General features: G+C 40.8%; 2 protein-coding genes and 1 non-coding gene across 4 annotated transcripts; 2 read left to right on the forward strand and 1 right to left on the reverse strand.

Moving 5' to 3' along the window:
- The first annotated feature begins 757 nt into the window (after positions 1 to 757).
- Positions 758 to 9,939, forward strand: LOC139366603 (nuclear inhibitor of protein phosphatase 1-like). Its single transcript, XM_071104291.1, has 7 exons — positions 758 to 829; positions 1,034 to 1,094; positions 1,854 to 2,007; positions 2,213 to 2,439; positions 2,692 to 2,836; positions 6,483 to 6,547; positions 6,727 to 9,939. Exons 1-7 carry the CDS (start codon positions 777 to 779, stop codon positions 7,078 to 7,080), a joined length of 1,059 nt encoding a protein of 352 aa, XP_070960392.1. The 5' UTR covers positions 758 to 776; the 3' UTR covers positions 7,081 to 9,939.
- Positions 1,452 to 1,605, forward strand: LOC139383690 (small Cajal body-specific RNA 1). The gene has a single exon (XR_011628772.1). It is a non-coding gene; the product is annotated as a small Cajal body-specific RNA 1 (non-coding RNA).
- LOC139366594 (cytochrome P450 4B1-like) lies at positions 9,862 to 20,367 on the reverse strand. Of its 2 annotated transcripts, none has more exons than XR_011626780.1 (12): positions 19,897 to 20,177; positions 19,609 to 19,753; positions 19,437 to 19,481; positions 18,485 to 18,612; positions 18,073 to 18,209; positions 17,341 to 17,495; positions 16,412 to 16,518; positions 15,779 to 15,969; positions 14,768 to 14,901; positions 13,840 to 13,904; positions 12,653 to 13,434; positions 9,862 to 12,136 (listed from the first exon to the last, which is right to left on the reverse strand). XR_011626780.1 is itself a non-coding variant. In XM_071104275.1 (12 exons), exons 1-12 carry the CDS (start codon positions 20,086 to 20,088, stop codon positions 11,959 to 11,961), a joined length of 1,560 nt encoding a protein of 519 aa, XP_070960376.1. In that variant the 5' UTR covers positions 20,089 to 20,367; the 3' UTR covers positions 9,927 to 11,958. The 2 variants fall into 2 exon arrangements, 1 of the variants encoding a protein (XP_070960376.1); XM_071104275.1 differs by having other exon boundaries at positions 9,927 to 12,136; positions 12,653 to 12,735; positions 19,897 to 20,367.
- Between the last annotated feature and the right edge of the window lie 910 nt (positions 20,368 to 21,277).

Here is a 21,277-nt window from a genome sequence, read left to right on the forward strand (position 1 = left end):
TTTACTTATTTATTGTTTGCTTATTTTATGCAGCAATTACATTTTTATTATTGGCCTACAATCAAAAAAGGAAGGTACAACTCACCATGTTTCCTATTAAAACATGATGGATCCTAGCAGTACAGTATTGCATTGTGGATTTTTAAAATTCACGTTTGCTGTATTGTGAATATATATTTTATAGATGTCTCACTATCAGCTGTAAAGCAGCCCCTCAGGAATAATAAACATTCTATACTCTACTCCATAGCAGTTCAAAGGTCTAATTAAAATACATTCTGCAAAAGTGTATGGTCTGTGATAAATGGGAAGCTACATCAACATGCACCAAAATGAAATGTGACACCGCAACTTCCTACAATTTGCAGTCTATAGATGTAATATGAAACAAGGAGTATGTTGCTATAGTAGTCTATGTTATTCTACCCAGTGGCTTTTCAATAAAAAACCGTCTATACTATTGACTATTCTTGAAGCTATTCAATCTGATTCAAGTGAATGAGCGATAATGAAAGCTAAGCATAATAACTGTTAGCGTTAGTGCATGTGTGTTCACAGTTCATAGTTATGAACCATTGCCATTACATTTCAGTAGGCAACCTTTTTTTCTAGAGTCGAATCAAATCATTGTAGATAATGGAATGTATTACTTTCTTTTCATCCATTTGGGCAGAGACAGAGATTTGGCTGTCAAGGGTTTAACCCCACAAAACTACAATTCCCAATGCAAGGGAGCATTTTTACCCAGCGGGTTTGTGAATGGAGAATCCTGCAAGATGGCGACTAATGCAACTGCTACAAACTTACCATCTTTTGATTGTCCAACATGGTGAGAAAATGCATTTACCGGTATATTTACGTTGTACAAAGACATCAAGTGCATGCAAAATCACAAAACAGCATTACTTTTTTAAATTTTGTAGCTAGAAACGTATGTATTCCTTTTAGCCACGTCTTATTAGCTAACATATGCTAGCTAGCTGATTCATTTCATTGAATGGTGTGCTTAGCTTTTGGTCATTGTTGTTTTCAGGGCAGGCAAGCCCCCTCCAGGACTCCATTTGGACGTGATGAAAGGTGACAAAATGGTCGAGGTAAGAGCTTAGGGCTTCTGTGGCGAACATTTGAACCGCCTATCTGTATTATCTGCACAAGGCTAGATATTCTGTATGGTTCCTTAGAATGTGGCTATTATCTTGCATAATACATCAGTCATTACGGAGCTGATGGGTTTACTTACTTTCTATACTAAACAACTGTACCAGCTCTATCAAAGGCTGTGATAGACAACCATAGGATGTAGTCCTATGTGATGTAGTTTACCTATAAATGTCTTAGTATAGACTGTCTACTTCAATATACAATATAGTCTACTTCAGTCTGTATACTTCAATATAGGTAGCTAGGTGTCATGGTGTACTTAACTAAATAAACAAATTGATCATACATGCATGCACCAGATACGGACACTACTGTCCTCAGCCCAGTGCATCCTGGTGCCTGAGTTCCGTGACTGTTGGGTTTTAAGAAAGGTGCCACAGAAACATCAGTCCTGATATTTAAGCTCAGGAGTGCACTCTTGAGTTATGGCTCAGAGGCACAGGGCTTTAAACTGTCTTACAGCTGGCAAGGATTTCATTCAATGTTATCAGTGTTGTTAGCCTGAGTGTCTGTTTAGGATCTTTTGCCAACTCCTTATGGAATTGTCATGCCAAAACAGCTTGGCGTGAGAATGATTGACGAGGAGTTGTCAAGAAAGCAGAATTATATCTGGGAACACCAGGCTATGATGTTGTGACGTAAGAAAATACATGTATTGCCCAATCTGTTGTTATGATGATGAATCCTTGAAGAAACTGATCATTGACGAGAAGAAGTACTACTTATTCGGGAGGAACCCGGACATGTGTGATTTCACCATCGACCACCAGTCATGTTCACGCGTGCATGCTGCCCTGGTCTACCACAAGCACCTGAAGAGGGTGTTCCTTATCGATAACAACAGCAGTAAGTGAACTGTCGTGTAAATCAGTCTGTAAAATAGTTTATCTTACCTCAAGCTAGTAAAAAGTACTCAAAATGTAACAGTTGCATTGCCTTAGAGGAGTACACTGTCAAATAAAGGCTGTGCAACTATTACTCTTCACTTACTTTTTCTAAATTATATCCGTACATGACATGTGGACTTGAAGTTTGTAAATTACGTTCTCAGCGCATGGTACCTTCCTGGGACACATCCGCCTGGAGCCCAATAAGCCTCAGCAGGTCCCCATAGACTCCACCATGTCGTTTGGGGCGTCCACGCGAGCCTACACCATCCGGGAGAAACCTCAGAGCCAGCAAGGAACCAACTCCGCCACGGGGGACAGCAAGGCCGGAGAGGATGAGGAGGGGTCTAAGGGTCTCTTAGGGTTACCAGAGGAGGAGACCGAGCTAGAGGTATGTCTGTGTGTCTTCTGTAGTTGTCTACTTGGGCATTTGTCTGGACATGCTGGTAAGGAGGGAGTGTACTATTACCACAGTAGCTAAAGATAACTCAGGGTGTCCCGCTTTACATAGTTTATCTTTTCAGTGTCTTTAGTGTTTTTTTTTTTTAGCTCTCGCTGTTTCCAATTCCGTGTGTTTAGTGTTAACTTTGTTTCACTTCTCCTTTCCCAAACATTTATCCATCCCCTGTCTGGGCTGTGACAGAACCTGACGGAGTTCAACACGGCCCACAACAAGCGCATTTCCACCCTGACCATCGAGGAGGGCAACCTAGATATCCAGAGACCCAAGAGGAAGAGGCGGAACTCAAGAGTCACCTTCAACGAGGACGATGAGGTCATCAACCCGGGTAAGCTCTCTCTTCAACTCCATTGGCCTAGCACCAGTACCCCAGTGCTGTTGAAGTATTGGTTCTTTATCTGTAGTTGAGGAAAAGTGTTTCTGTGCCTGTCTTCAAATTTTACAGTGTCTAAGACTTTTTAAAATGTTATGATTTAAAAGAAAATACTGGTCCTAGATTAACACTCTTACTCTGAGAGTCTTTGTGAACATGGGCCCTGATTTACAGTACCAGTCAAAAGTTTGGACACCTACTCATTCAAGGGCATTCTCTCAACCAGCTTCACCTGGAATGCTTATCCAACAGTCTTGAAGTAGTTCCCACATATGCTGAAAACTTGTTGGCTGCTTTTCCTTCACTCTGCGGTTCAACTCATCCCAATCCATCTCAATTAGGTTGAGGTTGGGTGATTGTGGAGGCCAGGTCATCTGATGCAGCACTCTATCACTCTCCTTCTTCGTAAAATATCCCTTACACAGCCTGGAGGTGTATTGGGTCATTGTCCTGTTGAATAACAAATGATAGTCCCACTAAGCGCAAACCAGATGAGAGGGGGTATCGCTGCAGAATTCTAAATAAATCCCTGACCGTGTCACCAGGAAAGCACCCCCACGCCATCACACCACCTCCATGCTTCACGGTGGGAACCACACGTGGAGATCGTCCGTTCACCTACTCTGCATCTCACAAAGACAGCGGTTGGAACCAAACATCTCCAATTTGGACTACAGACAAAAGGACAGATTTCCACCGGTCTAATGTCCATTGTTCGTGTTTCTTGGCCCAAGCAAGTCTCTTATTATTATTATTGGTGTCCTTTAGTAGTGCGTTCTTAGCAGCAATTGGACCAAGAAGGCCTGATTCATGGAGTCTCCTCTGAACAGTTGATGTTGAGATGTCTCGGTTACTTGAAAGCATTTATTTGGTCTGCAATTTCTGAGGCTGGTAACTCTGAAGAACGTATCATCTGCAGAAGAGGTAACTCTGGGTCTTCCTTTCCTGTGGCGGTCCTCATGAGAGCCAGTTGCATCATAGCGCTTGATGGTTTTTGTGACTGCACTTGAAGACACTTTTAAAGTTCTTGACATTTTCTGAATTGATTGACCCTCATGTCTTAGTAATGGACTGTCGTTTCTCTTTGCATATTGGAGCTGTTCTTGCCATAATATGGACTTGGTCTTTTACCTTCTGTATACCACCCCTACCTTGCCATAACACAACTGATTGGCTCAAATGCTCAAATGCATTAAGAATGAAAGAAATTCCACAAATTATCTTTTAACACCTGTTAATTGAAATGCATTCCAGGTGACTACCTCATGAAACTGGTTGAGAGGATGCCAAGAGTGTGCAAAACTGTCATCAAGGCAAAGTGTGGCAACTTTGAAGAATCTAAAATATAAAATATATTTTGATTTGTTTAACACTTTTTTTGGTTACTACATAATTCCATTTGTTATTTCATAGTTTTGATTTATTCACTATTATTCTACAATACAGTAAAAAATAAAGAAAAACCCTTGAATGAGTAGGTGTGTCAACTTTTGACTGGTACTGTAAGTATTTACATAAACTGAGGCCATCAGACTGTTAAACAGCCATCACTAACTTAGAGAGGCTGCTGCCAACATACAGACTTAAATCACTGGCCACTTAAATAAATGGATTTAATAAAGGTATCACTAGTCACTTTAAATAATGCCACTTTAATAATGTTTACATATCCTACATTACTCATCTCATATGTATCTACTGTATTTTAAACCATCTATTGCATCTTGCCTATCCTGAACTGCCATCGCGCATCCATGTATTTATATGTACAGTTGAAGTCGGAGGTTTACATACACCTTAGCCAAATACATTTAATCTCAGTTTTTCACAATTCCTGACATTTAATCCTAGTAAAAATTCCCTGTTTTAGGTCAGTTAGGATCACCACTTTATTTTTAGAATGTGAAATGTAATAGAGAATAAAAATAATAGAGAATTATTTATTTCAGCTTTTATTTATTTCATCACATTCCCAGTGGGTCAGAAGTTTACTTACACTCAATTAGTATTTGGTAGCATAGCCTTTAAATTGTTTAAAGGCTAACGTTTCGGGTTGCCTTCCACAAGTTGGGTGAATTTTGGCTCATTCCTCCTGACAGAGCCGGTGTAACTGAGTCAGGTTTGTAGGCCTCCTTACTCGCACACGTTTTTTCAGTTCTGCCCACAAATTTTCTGTAGGATTGAGGTCAAGGCTTTGTGATGGCCACTCCAATACCTTGACTTTGTTGTCCTTAAGCCATTTTGCCACATCTTTGGAAGTATGCTTGGGGTCAATGTCCGTTTGGAAAACCCATTTGCGACCAAGCTTAAACCTCCTGACTGATGTCTTGAGATGTTGCTTCAATATATCCACATAATTTGCCGCAAAGCACCCCCACAACATGATGCTCCCATCTCGGTGCTTCATGGTTGGGATGGTGTTCTTCGGCTTGGAAGCCTCCCCCTTTTTCCTCCAAACGTGGAGGAAATGGTCATTATGGCCAAACAGTTATTTTTGTTTCATCAGAACAGAGGACATTTCTCCAAAAGTACAATCTTTGTCCCCATGTCTAGTTGCAAACCGTAGTCTGGCATTTTTATGGCGGTTTTGGAGCAGTAGCTTCTTCCTTGCTGAGCGGCCTTTCAGGTTATGTCGATTTAGGACTCGTTTTTCTGTGGATATAGATACTTTTGTATCTGTTTCCTCCAGCATCTTCACAAGGTCCTTTGCTGCTGTTCTGGGATTGATTTGCACTTTTCGCACCAAAGTACGTTCATCTCTAGGAGACAGAACGTGTCTTCTTCCTGAGCGGTATGACGGCCGCGTGGTCCCATGATTTTTATACGTGCGTACTATTGTTTGTACAGATGAACGTGGTACCTTCAGGCGTTTGGAAATTGCTCCCAAGGATGAACCAGACTTGTGGAGGACTGCAAATTTTCTTTCTGAGGTCTTGGATGATTTATTTTGATTTTTCCCATGTCAGAAAAGAGGCACTGAGTTTGAAGGTAGGCCTTGAAGTACATTCACAGGTACACCTTCAATTGACTCAAATGATGTCAATTAGCCTATAAGAAGCTTCTAAAGCCATGACATTTTCTGGAATATTCCAAGCTGTTTAAAGGCACAGTCAATTTAGTGTATGTAGACTTCTGACCCATTGGAATTGTGATTAAGTGAAATAATCTGTCTGTAAACAATTGTTGGAAAAAAGACTTGTGTCATGCACAAAGATGTCCTAACCGACTTGCCAAAACTATAGTTTGTTAACAAGAAATTTGTGGAGTGTTTGGAAAACAAGTTTTAATGACTCCAACCTAAGTGTATGTAAACATCCGACTTCAACTGTACATGTTCTTATTCCATCCCCTTACATTGTGTGTGTGTGTGTATAACGTAGTCGTTGTGAATTTGTTAGATTACTTGTTCGATATTACTGCACTGTCGGATCTAGCAGCACAAGCATTTCACTACACTCGCATTAACATCTGCTAACCATGTGTATGTGACCAATAAAATTTGATTTGGTTGGGTGAAAATAATGAAGTGTGTGTACCAATCTAAATATGTTGCTTCACTCGTAATGTATGCAGTAACTCAGTGCTTCTTGAAACATTACAGAGGACATTGACCCCTCAGTGGGGCGCTTCAGGAACATGGTGCAGACTGCTGTCGTCCCTATAAAGGTAAGCCTGGGTTTATCCATAGTAAGCCGCTAAAGTGCATTGATTGCCTGAGGTGTCATTATCTTTTTGTACAATCACGTTGCGATTTAAGGAAGCCTATGATTAAGAATATTGCAGCGTAATCCCAGAAACAGCCTACAGATGAGTTGCTACTCAATCTTTTGTCATTTCCACTCTAGAAACAGAAAATGGAGAGGCACGGCTCTCTTAGTATGGATGACGTTGTGACGAGGCGCATCCACAACTACACCTTCGGCGGCGGCCTTTACGGGGACCTGCCACCCACCAGCCACGATGGCCACCCTACTGGGCCCCCGAGCGGAGCCACTATCCTGGGCGGTCTCCCTCTGCCCTTCCCCAACCCGGCCCCAGAGGTGAACCTGGCCCCGGACGCCCCCCAGCCACCTGTCACCCTCAACCCTGTCCCCGTCACAGGCCCCTATCCCTCTGAGGTCCTCAACGAGCCCCGCAAGAAAAAGTATGCCAAAGAGGCATGGCCAGGCAAGAAGCCCACCCCCTCCCTACTAATTTAACCCTCTCCCTACACTATGGCTCTTTCTCAATCCGTCTTTCCTCTATTCCTTGTGTCCACTCTCATGCATTGGAGAAGATCCAAGGTGTTTCCTCTTGGATATTTTCCAATGTATTTTGAGTCTGAGGCGAGAGGACACATAGAATCCAGGAAAGCCAAATTGGGAAAGAGCCTATGTGGTGGAGGCAGGGCTGACTCTCAGGGTATGGGCGGAGACATCAGGGACCATGACCCGTTGGAGGCGGATCGATTTTACTTATAAAACTGTTTTGGGGATTTAATAGTTTTGTCAATGTTTTCTACGTTACTTCCTCGTTCTCCTAAAGATTATCCCAAAGACTTGAGTAGTACATTCCATGAAGACAGAAACACCACTCCTTCGGGAGCTGAATGTTTGATGCGTTTTACAAATTAAGTCCTATATATAAAAAATAAAAGGCAGTTCTTAGCAGACCAAGTCAGTTGGTCAAGTAAGAGTAACTTGTGGCATAAATCGGTGTCCCATGGCCATGATATATTATCTCTAATTGATAGTCGGGCATCGTGCAGGGAAACAAACACGAAGCGGATGTAACTTAGGAAAACAGCCCTTATGTTGGAAACAAACATTATGTTCTCATCCAGATTCACATGTATTTATTTTCCAAGCTACAGCGCAAGTATTACAGGAGGTTTTTAAAGGACCTGCTCCGTGTTATCATTTTTGCCATGGAAAAAAAACGTTGCGATACTGGTATCATCACAGCCTAATCGTTATATGGTTGGTCACTGTGAGTTCCATATTACTATCTCCACTTCCTTCTATACGGTCTCAGTATTGGTTTGAAGTTGTGCGTAGTATTTTTGCTCACTGTAAACATGAGCATTCGGAAAGTATTCAGGCCCCTTGACTTTCCACATTTTGATACGTTAGTCTTATTCTAAAATTGGTGATTTTTTTTCTTATCAATCTAAACAAAAAACCCATGACAAAGCAAAAACGTGTTTTTAGAAGTTTTACATAATTATTCAGACCCTTTGAAGCACATTTGGCAGCGATTACAGCCTCAACTTCTTGGGTACGACGCTACAAGCTTGGCAGACCTGTATTTGGGGAGTTTCTCCCATTCTTTTCGGCAGATCCTCTCAAGGTCTGTCAGGTTAGATGGGGAGCTTCGACGCACAGCTATTTTCAGGTCTCCAGAGACGTTAGATCGGGTTCAAGTCTGGGCTCTTGCTGGGCTCTTGTCCCGAAGCCTCTCCTGCGTTGTCTTGGCTGTTTGCTTAGAGTCATTGTCCTGTTGGAAGGTGAACCTTCGCCCCAGTCAGAGGTCATGGGTGCTTTGGAGCAGGTTTTCATCAAGGATCTCTCTGTACTTTGCTGCGTTCATCTTTCCCTCAATCCTGACTAGTCTTCCAGTCCCTGCTGCTGAATAACATCCCCACAGCATGATGCTGCCACAACCATTCTTCACCGTAGGGATGGTGCCAGGTTTCTTCCAGACGTGACGCTTGACATTCAGGCCAAAGAGTTCAATCTTGGCTTCATCAGACAAGAGAATCTTATTTCTCATGGTCTGATAGTCGTGCCTTTTACTGAGGAGTGGCTTCCGCCTGCTGAGATGGTTTTCCTTCTGGGAGATTCTCCCATCTCTAAAGAGGAACTCCCATTGGGTTCTTGGCCAGCTCTAGGAAAAGTCTTGGCGGTTCCTAACTTCACTGTGTTCTTGGGGACCTTCAGTCCTGCAGACTTTCTTCGACCTCATGGCTTGGTTTTTACTCTGAAATGCAATGTCAACTGTGGGACCTTTTTATATCGACAGGTGTGTTTGTGCCTTTCCAAGTCATGTTGAATTTACCACAGGTGGACTCCAATTAAGTTGTAGAAACAGCTCAAAGATGATCAATGGAAACAGGATGCACCTGTGCTCAATTTAGAGTCTCATAGCAAAGGGTCTGAATACTTATGTAAATAAGGTCAAACTGTTATCGCCTTGTCATTTTGGGGTATTGTGTGTAGACTAAGGAATGTTTTAAATTGAATCCTTTTCTAGAATATTGCTTTAACATAACACTGGAAAAAGTCGGAGTCTGAATACTTTCCAAATGCACTGTGCTTTTCTTTTTTTAATATCTATTTGTAAAATAGATACAAGATGGATTATTATAGGAATTGACATAAGCAGTTCAGAGTTTCTGAAAAATGTCATTTTCTAAAGACGGAATAGGACTGTAGGTTTATATTTTTACACTTCTATCAAGATGAGTGCCGTGAGGAGAGAATGTTATGTTTAATCGGTTTACATTCACAATCAATATCAGTAATACATTTAAAAAATGTTAATAGACTGCACAGAGTATTTTTAAATGCTGTTAGCCCATTATCAAAAAGATATCGGTATGACCTGTGAGTTGCAACTCTGCCTGAATGTTAGTCGGTCCTCTAGATGGCGATATGTACATTGTAAATTTGCCTGATCTGAGCCACCGGTCGGTCACATGAAATAAAAGGTGGTAAGGTTCTAAATTGGTGCTATTTGCTGTTGATTATTGTTTTGCAGGCCTTTGAAATGATTCATTTTTAAATATGGTACACATGGTCTTGCATCACAGCCATAAAAGGGCTCTCAAAATGGAGCTTCTTGATGTTCAAAGAACTGCGTCAGTTTTCACACCAGCCAAATCAATTCTTAGATTGCCCCCTTTACTGGTTAAGTAAACATAGCTCAAATATAACAATCTTGCAAAAGCCATGCTATTTGTATCAACTTTGTACAGATGGACAGACACGTGTGCCCAGACCTTTTGTCCCTCTTTCGGCTGATGATGGCTTTTTTATTCACATAATACACTGTAAATAAAAACTGAATTTTGTCACAAACATGTCTTTATGTACAGTTTATAGAGTAGTGTCATTTTTACGCGGTAGTAGGCCTATATCTTCAAACGCCACGATTTAAATTGGGATTTTGTCTTATTTTTTTGCATTCCAAGGATAGTAGCCATATCTACCAGCACATTGCATGAAGTGTTTGGCCTGGTACAGAATATTCCATAGACAAACATTGACCAGGCAGACTCATTTGTGAGGACTTTGAAAACAGCCATCGGTGTTGGTCAGAGCATGCCAGTCTGCCAGCCCAAACAGCACTTAATGTTTCTCAATCCATCAGCTGGAAGATGCCCATCTAGTGTGACCCTTCACACTGGCATGGATGCTAACTGTTGGGTGGTGGTTCAGACTTCTTTACATACTCATGGCAACACCATAGCAGGGTTGGGGTCAATTCCATTTAAAATCCAGTCAATTCAGAAAGTAAACCAAATTCCTCATTGAAGAGAATTGGAATTTCAGTGCACATCCTGAATTGACCCCAACCCATAGCATCTTGGGTGTATTTAGGGATTGGAAAACACTTTATTATTGCCGATAGGGAATCGTGTCAGCTCCTATTCAGTCTATTTCTATCAGACAAATGTGTTGTGTAGAACAGAAATTGTCTATCTGAACGTTTGGCAACATTACATCCTCCTGCACAGGCCCCTGATGTGGCACCATGCATTGTTCATGTTCAGGATGGCTGCTTTCTCTAGTCATTATGAATACCAGTCCAACAAGCCAAGCTTAGAATCATTTAACAACAATATAGTTAAGGTCAGTGACTTGTCCAACACAAACTCACTAGTATTAAAGCCCTGGTTTTGTGGATGTGTGTGGACATTGAATCATTTTCCATTTCTTCTGCTTTCTCAGTGGGTTTCTGACCATCTATTTTTCTGTTTAGTTCCCCAAATCACCACAACCAGGAAGGAACACATTCACGTCACCACATGGTAGGATTTACCATCCAAAATTATAAGCATTGTAAAAGAGCGAGTTTACTCAATTAAAAAAATGACACGTTGGTTTCCTTACCCTGTAAGCAGTCTATGGACAAGGTATGACAGCAATTCATGCTTTGGTTGAATTTCCCTGGCACCGTTTTAGCATTTGTGGCACAAATCCCATTCAAGTCATGGGACTGATATTAGAATTTTTTGTGCGTCATGTCTAAAGTCATCCAACAGTATCTCAAATTGATTGTGAAGCTCAAGCTCACTTCTAGATTATTTGAACATGATGCGTGAAAAATGCTAGTACCGGTCCCATGACTTGAATGGGAAAGCGTGTGGAAACAGTGCCAGGGAAACTAAACCAGAGCATGGATTGCTGTCGCACAGACTGCTTACAGGGTAAGGAAACCAATATTAACTTTGTAATCTGGGTTAACTATCCCATCGTACTTAAATTGATTGTTTTATGTATTTAAATAAAGGTCAAATAAAACACAAATAATTTCAAGTGCTATGTAGATTCAAGTGGCAGCGAGGGATGAAGTGTTAAGTTACGTGAGGTAGCGTGCTGGAAACACCATGCAAAATACAAACTTGCCTGGTAAACCGTGTAGGCTTGGCTATGTTATGGATAACAACGAAGATAAATCATGTTATAAGGCCTCTTATTGTTCTTAAAGGGACAGAGGTACACTCTCAATGGAACTGTCTTGAAAATACATTGATTTGAGAGAACGCAAATGAATGGATTACACCAGCAATTTCCTGAGTGGTTTGCACCACACGTTTATTTGAAATCGTGAGAATAACATTAACTCAATCCTATGTCTATTCCTTTTCAAACTGTCACATCAAAGACAAGGGACATGGACTTACCATAGGCTATATGTCAAAAGGAAAAACAAACAACATTTAGGCAGTTAGTTACTAGCAAAATATTATGTATTATATTATGTATGTTTTATTTCCCATTTCCTGGTGAATTAGCATGTTAAAAACAAATTCATATGAACATTCCACAAACAGTAGCCTATGCCTGATAACAAAAGTGCAACTATAACATTCCTTATGGTTCAAGATCGACAGGTTTGATTTTCACATGGATCCCATTGAGTGAGCGGAGCACCAGTCTTGGAATCATTTTTGGTTTCTTCATTGGGTCCTCGGTCAGCTGATATCGCTTGAGTGTCTGTGCCACCACCACCTTCATCTCATTCATGGCAAAGTTCTGCCCAATGCAGTTTCTACAGACGGAGAAAAAGACATTGAAATAATGATGTTGTAGAACTCCTGTACATTCACCCTGTGTAATAAAGAAGTTATGTGGTAAGATTACCAATGGTTTATAGCTCTTTTATATAATAAAACATTACCATATCATCAGACAGACCCTACAGCTCTTTGAAGTGAGTTCAGCCTGTGCCAACTCTACAGACCTATAATAACTACTGTTGTGTCAGAGGGGATGGGATCTAGCCTGATCCCAGATCCGTTTGTGCTATTTTGACAACTCCTACTTTCATTGTCATGCCAAACAATCTGATCTGGGACCGTGCTAGGTCCCATCCCCCTTTTATAGTTAGGTTGGATCTAGGTCACAGGCATCAAGGGACCGAAGGGCTCCAAAATCCAGTCAGGTAAATGAGTAGGTCTATGGTTCCATCCTAGTCCCAGACTACTAATGTGAGAACCAAACCCTGCTGCCAATGCTGCTCTCTTAAATAGTGGCTGAGTCACATGGCACTGGTGTGGAAACTAACCTCGGGCCGGCAGAGAAAGGGACAAAGGCATGAGGTGATCTTTTTGCAGAGTTCTTGGGCAGAAATCGGAGTGGGTCGAATGCCTACGAGAATACAAAATAGAAGAGAGACAAATAGTAAATAGAAACAGTGGAAAAGACTGTATATAGGTAGACAGCTGGTCCCAAATATGTTTGTGTTGTCTTGTTCATTGTCACTGCAAACATGACCATATGAGTTGGCAAGACAGCACAAACAAACCAGGCTGGTGAGACAAACTGCCACCAGGCTTGTATAAACAGGTTTCAGTTCCCTATTGTGTATACCCTGAATCTTATAGCGATAGATTAGTCAAAATCAAACCCATGGGGTTACTGCTAGGTCATATGGATTTCATTACAAACTAACTCAGCAACAGCCCCTTCCTCTGTCAATACTCTAAACCTTGTCCTCTGTGACCAGAAACGCATGATTTTATGACACGTGTTGGGGAATAATCAGAATTAGTTGGTAACATAGGTAAGATGTTTTATATTCATCATATGTTTGTAAGTTACTTCTCATCAGAATGTGTTTGTATAATACTGTGGCGGGGTTGCAGTATCTGTTCTCTGTCAAGACTAAGTTGTTTGGGTCACAGGCATCAAGGGACCGAAGGGCTCCAAAATCCAGTCAGGTAAATGAGTAGGTCTATGGAGGGGAGAGGGGAGAGGTCAAGCGTGTATCTCTTGGCTCCACAATGTCTGTGTGCCAGTCAATGTGCCTCTGTGATCTTGTCAAGATAGGATGGATTTGATATATGCCTGTTGATATGGAGGATTTGTTTATGGTTCTGAGTTTGAGAAAAGAACATAGTTTAGGAGACAAAGCTGAACGATAAATTATGCCAATGCTGTCTGGCTATGTGTGTCTTTGCTATAAAGGATATCAGTTGCAATGTGTAAGGGACTCTCAGATAATTCATTTATAGACACTGAATTGATCTGAGAGTCACAGGGTTGTTATGGAGCTCATATAATATAATAAGATGGACTTTGTGATAACTAACTCTGACTTGTATGTGGTTTGCTCTCATGATTTTGTTAAATACAGAAAATTTCCACGACACATGTTCAGCTGTTCAAGCTAGCATTTCTTCTACTACTAATCACAAATTATATTAACCCTGTTAAATGAGAAAATTGTGTTCATCAAGATGGTGTGCTCACGTTAGGGTTCTCCCAAACGGTGGCGTTCCTATGAATGCCAAAAATGCTGGTTCCAACAAGACAACCTAGAGGGAGAAAAGAGAGACGAATTATACTTCCACAGTGTTAGCGCTTGACATCTGTTTAGTTTCCTATGGACACAGTGGTAATATTGTCCATGCTGCAAAAGGATCCATCTACTGAGGCAGAAAGAGAGACTATCTGGGACAGATTTTTGTTGGTCATTGGCAGTAATAAACACGATGAAAAGGACATGGTGAAAATGCTCCAACAGCACCAATTAATTTGATATTAAAAAAAAAATACTAGGGGCCAGTTTCCAGGACACAGTTTAAGCCTAGTCCTGGACTAAAATCACTTTAAACGGAGGACCTCCAATTAATATTTGACTTAGTCCATCACTAGGCTTAATGTGTGTCCAAGAAACTGGCACTAGAAAATATATCACTGTTTATGAAAAATATGAATAAACACACTGATTGTAGAAACACAGTCTCTACATAAAAACTAGTTGGTGACAATCCCAATGCAATAAGGAGAACTAGCCCTGGAGACAAACAAACATGAGTTAATATTTAATTTGTTATAGTTTAATTTGTTATAGTTCAGTTAATCAGTTATGACTGAGGCAAAGGTTAGGGAGGACTCCATTGCAACCCCTTATGGCCTCATGTTAAGGCATAGAGCCATTATGCCTTTAAAACTATAATTTTAAAAAGTCCCTTGCATGGCCTGGAGTGGTTGGTGTAGTGGTTAGTTCCACTGCCTACAGTAAAATATACCCACTAGTGTCGGCGTGGATTTGATTCCAACCCACTGCCTGTGTGACCCACTCTCCTACCACTGTCTCGCCTCAGTCCAGTAAAATTTACAAAAAGTCCCCTTCAGTACATCACAATGCAACATTTTTTTAAATGTACACATTTACCTTCAGGCACAGTCCTCCCATCGAAGAACGTCATAGGTTTGGTTATCTTCCTGGACATCCCAGGTACAGGAGGGTAGAGGCGGAGGGATTCCTTTATACACATGGTTGTGTATGGTATTTTACTGAGATCTTCCCTTAAGAATGCAGAACATTATCTTTATATAAATTCTATTTTAGTAAACATGTTGCCATGTATTGTGTGGCTCCAATCTAAGAGCAAATACAGGCTGATTTCCCTTCCTTGACTCTATATCTAAAATAAAGGAACGGCTTTGGTAACTAGTTCCAAACATGGAGCCTATTGGTGATTGTGTAGCCCTGGTGATTGTGTAGCCCTCAATGACCAAAAGCGCCCTCTTTGGCCTCATGGGTGGAATGTTATTAAGATTTTGCATAATTTCATAATGAATAAATATTTTTTTAAATATAGGAAGAAAATCTGGTGTTTCTATGTCAAACTATTGTGTTATATTTCAGTCTTCTGTGATGTATATAAAGTGTAATATTGGGATGCAAACTCAAAATGTAATACATTTTAACTCTATATCTGACATGGTACAAGCGACACGGTACAGCCCATAACCATGTGTGTGAGGTCTAGACTTTTGTTTCAAAGTAGATTTGTTTAAGACTACCAAGAATCACTCTGAGTGACCCTGATTTAGCCCACTGCAGTAAAAGGTTAAATAATCCCCAAAGTAACAAAAAAGTAATTTATATATACTGTAGCTGCGGACTGTAAAATAACCAAATAAAACTGAAACCCCACAGCATGATCTCTGAAAAATAAATCTGGACAGTACAGCCTTCCACTTCATGTCACTCTCCTCCAGCCAAATGAATGCAATCTAACATGCAACAGGATCAGGACAGTAAATCAGGGCCCGTATTCATAAAGCATCTCAGAGTAGGAGTGCTGATCTAAGATCAGTTTTGTCTTTTAAATCATCATGATCAGCATTCCTACTATGAGGCGCTTTATGAATACGGGCCCTGGACAGTGGAACCTACCATTCCATGGTGTCCCTCCCCTCTAGGGCGCTGATGACCTCGTCCCTGCAGATCTGCTGGTGCTCTGGGTTGCAGGCCAGGCTGTACAGGGTCCAGGAGATCCCACTGGCTGTGGTGTCGTGCCCCTCAAACATGAAGGTGTCCACCTCCGCTCGGATAGCCTCATCTGACAGGCCCTGCTGGTCCTCGTCCTGGATTGAAAACCATAAGGAACAATCAGATCCTTGCATGTTCTTCCTTGTTTGGCTTCATTTTATGGAAAAGGTATAACTCGCAGAACAATAATGTTGCTAGCCTGGTCTCCGATCTGTTTGTTCTCTTGCCAACTCCATTGCTCATTTTCAAGCCACGCCATGTGTTTGGCATGACAATGACTGACAAGGAGTTGGATAGCAAAAACAAACTGGCACTCAGGCTATTGTGTTACCAGTTGCACGGAGAGAGAATATAACGAATAGAAAAGAAACTCTAGCACACTGGCGATCTTGAGGCTACGATGAGTTTCTATTCGAATTGACTTCATTCAATGACATACTATGTCATCGCCGATGTAGCTGTTTTAACTAATGACCTGGTTAGATGAGTGCATAATGGTGGATAATAGTGTAGTAGAGTAATAGAGGTGTGACGTACTCGCGCGCAGAGCAGGATATCCAGAAAGTCCAGGTTTCTCTTAGCCTGTATCCTGCCCAGTTCCTTTTCGTCCTTTAAGGCCTCTTTTCGCTTTCGTATGATTTCCTCTACAAGCAGAGGGAATTAATAAAATGTTCGATCAAATGTATTTATAAAGCCCTATTTACATCATAGATGTCACAAAGTTGTATACAGAAACCTGGCCTAAAACCCCAAACAGCAAGCAATGCAGATGGCTCAGTGCAGATAGCACAGAGGCTAGGGAAAAATTCCCTAGGAACACATCATGGGAGAACATCAGACACAGCAGCAGCAGCATAGCTCATTCTTATGACATGGTTATGACATGGTTAAGCCTATAGCTGTACATGAATACAAGATGTTGTAACGGTTTTCTGTATGAGAAGGAGAGTCGGACCAAAATGCAGCGTGTAGATTGCGATCCATGTTTTAATAAACAAACGTAAAACACGAATCAATACAAACACTACAAAACGAAAACCTAAACAGCCCTATCTGGTGAAAACACATAGACAGGAACAATCACCCACAAACACACAGTGAAACCCAGGCTACCTAAATATGGTTCCCAATCAGAGACAATGACTAACACCTGCCTCTGATTGAGAACCATATCAGGCCAGACATAGAAATAGACAAACAAGACATCCAACATAGAATTCCCACTCAGATCACACCCTGACCAACCAAAACATAGAAACATACAAAGTAAACTATGGTCAGGGTGTGACAGATGTATAATCAATAGGAAATACATACATGCATACTCCACAAGGCGAATGCATACATGCTGCTTTTTCAGCGTATATTTGCTTTGTCAAATTCATACATATAAATGTTTTCAGGGCTGAGACCTGCTGGTGCAGGGGATTAAAATAATAATTTCAACCTTCCTTCACAGAACGCACCTGTATGACTGTGTGCAACATTGCATGCCTTCCTGTATTTGTACCCATGTGGGCTAAGTTGGAAGATCCACTCGCTGTGGTAGGGAAAGGTCCGGAAACGGACATTCACCAGATCACTGAGCTCGTACACAGCCTTGATGTACGAGTTGGTTCCACTGAAATGAGAGTAAAACAACAGAAAAGTATAAGTTACTTCCTCTCAATCATTGCTTATAGGCAGGGCCCTGAATTTTTCCTGATCATGTGATCTGGCCTGAAAACCTCTGGGCCCGTACTTACAAAGCTTTCAATTTTTATAACATTAACACTGACAAGACAAGATTTTCAACATGGGCAGTATGTCACGACTTCCGCCGAAGTCGGTCCCTCTCCTTGTTTGGGTGGCGTTCGGCGGTCGACGTCACCGGCCTTCTAGCCATCGCAGATCCACTTTTAATTTTCCATTTGTTTTGTCTTTGTTTTACACACCTGGTTTCAAATCTCCAATTACATGTTCATTATTTAACCCTCTGTTTTTCCCCATGGTTTTTGTGAGTGTTTGTTTATTGTAACTTCTGTCCGATGTTTGTGGGCTTGGTATTACTTCATGTATTTTGACATTTTGAGTAAAGTTCATTGTGTTACTCCTCTCTGCTGTCCTGCACCTGAATCCTCTGCACCAGCTACACCCAGACCATTACACAGATGTAAATGGCAGATAATGCAGTGGTTAAAAACAGTTAACTGACTGACCTCTCTCCCCCTCGCACTGTCTGGCAGTTAGTGTTGGAGCTGAAGGCACACTTCATAATGCTGTCCAGTGTCATGAGGCTCACATGCTCAAATAACTCAAATGACTCGTCGGATTTTGAGTGAGTCTCCCATTTGTCCTGGAACAGAAAGAGGACAGACATAGTCAACTTGCACAAGATGGATAGTTACATACTCATAGTACATCACTCCCTTATTAAATTACCCCTTTAGCGTGTTCATGCAGAATTTCCCTCCAAATACAGTTGTCAAACTATACAGCATTCTAATACAGTTGGGAGAATATGTAATGTTAACTCTTATGCAATTAGCTTTTTTGTATCCAGAAATTCCCCCCATATAGGCTATGGTTGTCAACCTATACAGTAATTAGGGTAGAGATAGCAAAACGCACCAGCATAGTTTTGGCAGAATCAGCCATCATTTTGACATAGGGCTTTAAAACATCGTAATGGAAGCCAGGGGTCAGGAGTCTTCTGTGGCGGAACCATTTCTGACCTTCAGACACCAGTAAACCATCCCCTAGAGAGAGAGAGAGAGAGAGAGAGAGAGAGAGACATCCTGAGAAACACATATGCTGTACGTTCATGCAAAAGAATAGAAGTAAAGAATATACACTACCGTTCAAAAGTTTGGGGTCGCTTAGAAATGTCCTTGTTTTTTAAAGAAAAGCACATTTTTGCCCTTCAAATAACATCAAATTGATCAGAAATACAGTGTAGTTATTTGTTTCCGACCATTTTGAGCTTGTAATCGAACCCACAAATGCTGATGCTCCAGATACTCAACTAGTCTAAAGAAGGCCCGTTTTATTGCTTCTTTAATCAGGACAACAGTTTTCAGCTGTGCTAACATAATTGCAAAAGGGTTTTCTAATGATCAATTAGCCTGTTAAAATTATAAACTTGGGTTAGCTAACACAACATGCCATTGGAATACAGGAGTGATGGTTGCTGATAATGGGCCTCTGTATGCCTATGTAGATATTCCATAAAAAAATCTGCCGTTTCCAGCTACAATAGTCATTTACAACATTAACAATGTCTACACTGTATTGTTGATCAAGTTGATGTTATTTTAATGGACCAAATATGTGCTTTTCTTTCAAAAACAAGGAAATGTCTAAGTGACCCCAAACTTTTGAACGGTAGTGGACATTATAACCATAACTGTATAATTGCCGAAGTGGCATGAGTCACAACGTTATTGAAAACCAGAACTGCACCCAAAAGGAAGAATATTTGAAAATGCCTATTCTTAAAATATCTGCAGTTAAATGTATATAATCTAATGTTGGTTCAATATTTGTAACATATGTGATTATGGCAAAGACAATGCAACCTTACCTATCCATGGAATAAGAAATCTATATGAAAGGTCATCTTTGGGCTCTATTTAGAAAGAGAGTGAAACAGGTATTCTATCACATGTACTGAGATTCCATAGATAGACATACTGTACATAGATGCAACTTGTTTAAATAATGATGTGAGTATTGTCGTTCCCAAAGAGACCAACCTGTTGATGCCAGGATGGTTTTGACATAATCTGGGTGGTGAATATTGAGGATGGAAACAAATGGACCAAACCACATTTGAAATGCAAGGGGGTACGATTCTCCCCATTTGACAACCTTATACATGTCGTTCCCATCTTGTTTAAACTGCAAGACAACAGAGAAAACATGCACTTATATTATAAAGAAGGAAACGCACGAGCGTGACACCGAAACTTGCCTCTGAAGCTGATGCTACAATGTTGAAGTCACTCAATGTGCACGTTCAAGAAATTCTTATTTTAACTTACCTCTCGTACATGCCCGAAAAGCCAGTGTTTTGGTGGTCCTGGGAATGTCTCGAGCGCCCGAATCCATTCATTCCTTTTGACAATAAGTTTAGAGATTTTAAGAACTACATAGACCAAGCTAAATATTGCAACCAAGTGATGAATGCGATAGGAATCTAGCGTCACTTTTTTCAACGTTTCAAATAACTCCATTGCAATGGACGTCTAACTGCCGAAAGCAACCATTGACAACTTTTACAACAAAAGGCAACGGTCTGGTGAATGACATAACTGCGAGAAGCAGAAGAGAGTAGGGTGGGTGGTTTGAGGTCATTGGGGGACAAATGTTGAGGGGCGGAGTCCAGCCTGCCAGAGCAGACAAGGCACTGCATACCAATTATTTGCCTTGATGTATCTAATTCTTGTTAATTCTTAAATCCTTGATATCTTCAAATATTCAGCTCTGCAAATATCAGAATCATGTTTTCCCATCTGACAGTCATCATGACTGATTAGCTCTATATTATCAGGAGATCACACAACCTTGGGGAACCCCAAGAGGAGTACACTGCTGGACAAAATACAAACAAATGTTGGACATTGGCCATCAACCTCCACTATATTATATAGTAGATGATATACTGTAATCAGGTAGCACATGTTGACTTCCTGTTAACCCTTTGATTGGCTATCCCTCTCTGAATAACAACATAAAGGCCACGGTCTAGGTTGAAACATACTGTATCTAACAGCAATTGCAACGCAAGGGAACCAACATTTCCGATGAAGGCTTATAAGCCTAGTGACTAATGGCATGCTCTCAATTAACACATCAGATGTCACATTTGGTGTTAACGCCTTGCAAGAAGCTGCATGCAAACCCGCTGATGGAAAATGGAGCTCCAGACCACATTAGTCAAGGACCCCATTGTGATATAAATATAATGCTTAAGTAGGGACTAATCTCTGCTTCTACAGTGTTTATTGTAATCATGATCGCTACCTCTGCCATAATTATTGTATTTATGGTTTGGGCCTTATTTCCAACATCAGGTAAGTGTCTGAAATTTACAAAAACATTAATATCACTCAATACTTAGCTGAGTGAAATTACCTGGGGGTTAGAATTCTCACATATGTATGGGCCTTTATTGAAAATGCAAAAGGCTATACAGTGTTTAACCTTATTGTACATTGTTATACAGCCAAACAATTAGTATACAGATGTACCACAGAAACTTAAAAATATATGTTTTTGAATACTCATTTGAAATTTCAATATTAAAATGTCTCTCTGGACGTTGAAAACCTGCTAATCAGTTTAATCAAATAGGACATGCATTGAGTGATTTGTTTAGGCGATTGATGAAGCTGAATTAACATGATGTTGTTATTGTTTTCT

The sequence above is a fragment of the Oncorhynchus clarkii genome, chromosome 2 (assembly GCF_045791955.1).
Source record: "Oncorhynchus clarkii lewisi isolate Uvic-CL-2024 chromosome 2, UVic_Ocla_1.0, whole genome shotgun sequence".
Lineage (NCBI taxonomy): Eukaryota > Metazoa > Chordata > Actinopteri > Salmoniformes > Salmonidae > Oncorhynchus > Oncorhynchus clarkii.

Bases quoted from the DNA above. Each gene is read 5' to 3' on its own strand.
- LOC139366603 (XM_071104291.1), top strand. From the start codon at position 777: ATGGCGACTAATGCAACTGCTACAAACTTACCATCTTTTGATTGTCCA. The intron at 830-1,033 runs GTGAGAAAATGC...TGTTGTTTTCAG, and splicing joins TCTTTTGATTGTCCAACATG to GGCAGGCAAGCCCCCTCCAG. The intron at 2,008-2,212 runs GTAAGTGAACTG...TTACGTTCTCAG, and splicing joins CCTTATCGATAACAACAGCA to CGCATGGTACCTTCCTGGGA.
- LOC139366594 (XM_071104275.1), bottom strand. From the start codon at position 20,088: ATGGAGTTATTTGAAACGTTGAAAAAAGTGACGCTAGATTCCTATCGC. The intron at 19,754-19,896 runs GTAAGTTAAAAT...GTTGTCTTGCAG, and splicing joins TTTTCGGGCATGTACGAGAG to TTTAAACAAGATGGGAACGA. The intron at 12,137-12,652 runs GTTAGTTTCCAC...CTCCGTCTGTAG, and splicing joins CCTTTCTCTGCCGGCCCGAG to AAACTGCATTGGGCAGAACT.